The following is a 4,784-nucleotide window of genomic DNA, read 5'->3' on the forward strand; positions in this document are numbered from 1 at the left end:
TATGTAAGGGTGAGATTAAAACATGTGTCTTTCGCTGACATGGGATTATGAGCTAAAATGTTCAGATCTGGCATGCCAACTGTCTTGCCACCTCATGAATTAATAATCAAATGAGTCTCCATAATGGTTAACAGGGTGCTAAATTAATGACAGGGCAAAATTGTTTTATTTTTAAAAATGTGGGGGAAACATTGAGCCTTTAAAAACATTAGAATACCAACTGCACCTTTTTAAAATGTCCGAGGTAAATTCATACTTTGGCCTAAAGATAAATGTTGCAAGAATAAATGAACTCGCATTTGTGTGTTTATATATATATATATATATATATATTCATAATTTATAAATATCTTCATTCCTTGTTTTTAATAATATTATGTCATAGTGATTATTAATGTTACTTTGTCAAGGTCCTAGACGTGGGATTCTTGTTTCTCTGGTCCACGGAAAACTAACTCAGCCGCCAGCTCGATACTGAATAACAAAATCCACAATCAAGCCCCGCAAAGCGCGGAAGGTAATAATGTCTATCAAATGTCAACTAAGCAACCTTGTAAATGACTAACATTCTTTGATTAAGTCCAAAGATAACTAACTTTACATTCATTATTGGCCCCCCAAGGTCTTTCATAGGGTAATCTCCACGAAAACATGTACTTACAAGCATAAATTGCACACATGCAATTTCTGTGTAAATTAGATAAATAATTTATATATAACTTTCTATTATAATTTATAATTAAGTCAGCATGCATTTGATTTTATTTGAAAATTAGACACGTAGGTCTGATAAAAATATATAGCGAGACTTGTTATATATTTTGCATTTTATATTGATATTAATTATTTATAAACTACACTAATTAATATAAAATATGCCATTGGAGATTGTTTTTGGTGATAAAACTACCATTTATATTCCATGAGGGTGTCAGATTAAATCCCCTTATGGCAGATATGAAAATTTTGTTGATAGGTAATATGTAATATCTCCATGAACACTTTTTGTCATGGGCTTTGCCTCATAATAATTCTAGAAATCCAACTAGTCCAAATTTTTTTTACATCTGAAATTGAGAATCCATAAATTTCATAAAGTTTTCCTTTTCAAAAAAAGACTGATAAGATTTTATGTTTTATACTCCCTCTAGTTCTATATTTATAAAAATAAAAAAAAATCTTAAACATCATTAATTTTATCTAAAAATTTAACAAATTTTTAACTTTATTCCTTTAAAATATACATACTTTAAAAATAAAATACTCTAACATTTAATACCCTTTCTAACATTTAATAGGGGATAAAAGGGTCATAAAGATGGACATACAATAATCATTGCGATGTTTTATAAATAGGACTAAAACAAATACTTTATCTATCCTACAAATAGGATCAAAGGAGTAAAAATGAATAAAATGAGCTAAAATCCTAAAAGGAAAAAAGAACTTCACATAAATTCATGAATCTCAACTTCAGGGGATTTAAATCTCATTTTCTCATAGGATACGATCCAAACTAAAGAGTTTCTATCATGTGGTAGCAGTCAGCAGATGATGTCCCCTGTTTGTGCACGCAGCGCCATCAGCTTGACTACAATTCAATTCAAAGTCGAACTCATCATTTTGGTTAAGAAATGCGTCTCCTACAATAATTCACATGGTTGAAAAGTACACCTTCAATCAATTCTCTCTGATTAAAAAATATTTTAAAACCCTTAAATGCCCTTCAAGGAACATCTATAAATACACTTGCTGGCTAACCCACCCCTCATCCCATCCTCTTCCAACAACACAGTTTGCCACCAAGTTTCCAAAACCCTAGTTAAGCTAACTCACTTTGGCCATTATTCCACCAACTTGTTTTAATATCCTGCCATGGCCATGAAGATTAGCTTGACGGGTTTTGTGACACTTGTTCTTCTTCCAATATTACTATCACCATCTCTCTTCGTGCAAGGCACTTTAGGTAAGTCCAAAATCTATCAATATCTTCATCAAAATTTCTGTCACCTTCATAAGTATTAGTATTTCCTTTTCCGATTACAAAGTATTATTATTTCTTACCTACCGTAAAAGTTCCTTTCATCTCCTGGAGTTAGGGGCTTTTAATATACTTTTCATAATCTCTAATATCCTTTTATAATATCCCAACTTTTTAGCTTTGTTTTTCTTTTTTATTTTTATTATAAATTTTTATATAAAATACGAAACATTTTGATATGAAGTTTTGAAATGGTTTATTTTATATAATTTTTTAACAAAAAAAATTTCTATTACACCTTTTTATTTTAAAAAAATCATTAAAAAAATACAAAACACCACTGTTTTTTAGGATTTTTAGATATGAAAATATCTCTTATTTTATATAAAAACTAATAATTTAAAAAAGAAAAAAGAAAAACAAAGTTAGGAAATTGAGACATTATAAAAAACATTAAAGAAAGGCACCTCTGTCCCAACAAAAAGTAGGTACATCCAGTCACAAATCATGCCGGGCCAATATGCTGTGTATGTGTGTGTGTCTTTGGCACAAATAATCACTCCATGATATATATATATATATATATATATTTATCTTCTAACCAAGAGGTTGCAATTTACAAGAACTCAGCACACACACGTGTATTTGGAAGGACTATTATACATTTAATATTTCCTTAATTGCTAATTTTTCCCCCTTTTCTTTCTTGTCTTTTGTGTTTTTAATATTAATTTTTTTTTGTCCCAAATCGGCCTGGTAGTTCTGATGCCATGTTAAAGTTCTGTATTACTAACATATTGTTAAGACTTGTCACTTGCACGAGTAAGGCTTGTTTTTAAATATGCACTTAGAATTCAGACACTATCTGTCTGTCTGTCTGACTTCTATTCAACGAGCTGTAAGATTAGAATATAAAAAGGAGATGAGGTGTTGCAGGAGGGATAGAATGTGAGAATCTTGGAAAAGAGAATTGCTCGTTCGCAGTTTCATTGGCTGGAAAGCGATGCGTTCTTGAGAAGATAGTGAAGAGGAGTGGAATGGAAGCATACATATGCAAATCATCAGAGATAGAAGCAGACAAAGTGATGAATCACATTGAGACTGACAAGTGCGTGGAGGCTTGTGGGTTAGACAGAATGTCCCTTGGAATCTCATCAGACTCACTCATCGACTCTCACTTCACTGAGAAGCTCTGCTCCACCCAATGCTATCATCATTGCCCAAATGTTGTTGATTTGTACTTCAAGCTCGCTGAGGTTGAAGGTACATGCATGCCCATTTACACATAAACATTACTTAGTTTCCTTTTTGAGCTTCTTTTGTTTCATTTTGGATATATATTTTTGTATCATTTTGATCTCATATTCTCATATATATATATATATATATTCCATCTAAGCCTATAAACAAGTCACTTTTAACTATTTCACTGAAAGAATGATAATTAAATTATTGATATTGTCGGGAAAGGAAAGAAATTTCTTAGTTTAATATCGATATTGAATGTATCATCATTAAAAACACTTTATCTCTTTTATGTACTAACTTTGTTCTAAAAATTATTACATACTTTTGGAAAAAATTTGACATTTCAAAATATAAAATACATTGATAAAAATAAAATTTCATTAAAAATACTTTTTCAATGTTACTCTTCACATTATATTATTTCTCTTTAATATTTTTTCATGGATAAAATATTAAATAAATGATATTTTTATAAGTTTATATTTTTATTTTTAAAAAAATAAAGTTATAAAATATATTTAATGAATTTTATTGCTAACAGTTTACTTTGCCCATGAAAAATTGTGAAATGATAAAATTAGAATAAAGTAATTATTGATTCATCACCTTTTCTGCAAAGTAACTTATAAATAACTTATAAATAAGATTATGAATTCCTTCTAGATTTATATAGAATAGGAGGGCTATATATATATATATATATATATTAGTTAATCAATCTTCTGATGCATCATGCTTCTATATACGTGTGTAGGTGTGTTTCTTCCCAGTTTATGTGAAGCAAAAGGCGAAAGTGCGAAACGAGCTATGGCTGATGTAAAAAGCTCTGGTGCTGTGGCAGCATGATGATGAGCTGTGAACTCTGAAATTTCATAGTCAGAACTCGTGGACCAGGACTGTTTCAACACACCATATTGATTTATTATAATTGAAAAAAGGAATATTATATTTTTGTTTAATTTATTGGTAATAATTATTGAGGTTACACCCAAATGATGTAAGTGTTTTGAATCTACTGTTAAGTATCTTTTGTTCTTTTATTGAATACTAGGTGTTTACTAGACGGACTTGTATTCACACAGCAATAAGGTGTAGCTTCCACTCTTTTATACATACATACATACACACATACATACATACATACATACATACATAATTCAATTACATGAGTATAAAGTAATTATTACAAAGAGGAAGCAAAATGTTTTTTTTACCCTCATCTCATCATCACATATATACTTACGGGAAGAAAATTATTTGTTTGTAAAGATTATAATAGTATGAAATTTAAAAATTAATTATAGAGAAAATGACACTGTTTCTTAGCAAAGTGACTAAATTCTATCAAAAATAAAATATATTACAATATAAATTGAATGAATTAAGTCTCTTGCTTATTAAAAATGAAATGTTAGAATTATTTCATCATAAATACTAGACTTCTATAATAATTCTACCTTAGACCTCAAGATTTCCAAACACGGTCCTATATGTGTACGCAAGTTGGTGAAATTTGTATTATATTTTATTGATGATTATTTTTAGAGGCTTTTAC

General features: G+C 29.4%; 1 protein-coding gene across 1 annotated transcript; it reads left to right on the top strand.

Annotated features, from left to right (window-relative positions):
- The first annotated feature begins 1,788 nt into the window (after window positions 1–1,788).
- On the top strand, window positions 1,789–4,368 carry LOC129293999 (uncharacterized). The gene is made up of 3 exons (XM_054932175.1): window positions 1,789–1,966; window positions 2,918–3,244; window positions 3,984–4,368. The coding sequence occupies exons 1-3, from the start codon at window positions 1,876–1,878 to the stop codon at window positions 4,073–4,075; spliced, it is 510 nt and encodes a 169-aa protein (XP_054788150.1). The 5' UTR covers window positions 1,789–1,875; the 3' UTR covers window positions 4,076–4,368.
- Window positions 4,369–4,784: the final 416 nt, after the last annotated feature.

Source organism: Prosopis cineraria, unplaced genomic scaffold, assembly GCF_029017545.1.
Source record: "Prosopis cineraria cultivar Desert tree isolate PC_DT_omini unplaced genomic scaffold, ASM2901754v1 PC1, whole genome shotgun sequence".
Lineage (NCBI taxonomy): Eukaryota > Viridiplantae > Streptophyta > Magnoliopsida > Fabales > Fabaceae > Prosopis > Prosopis cineraria.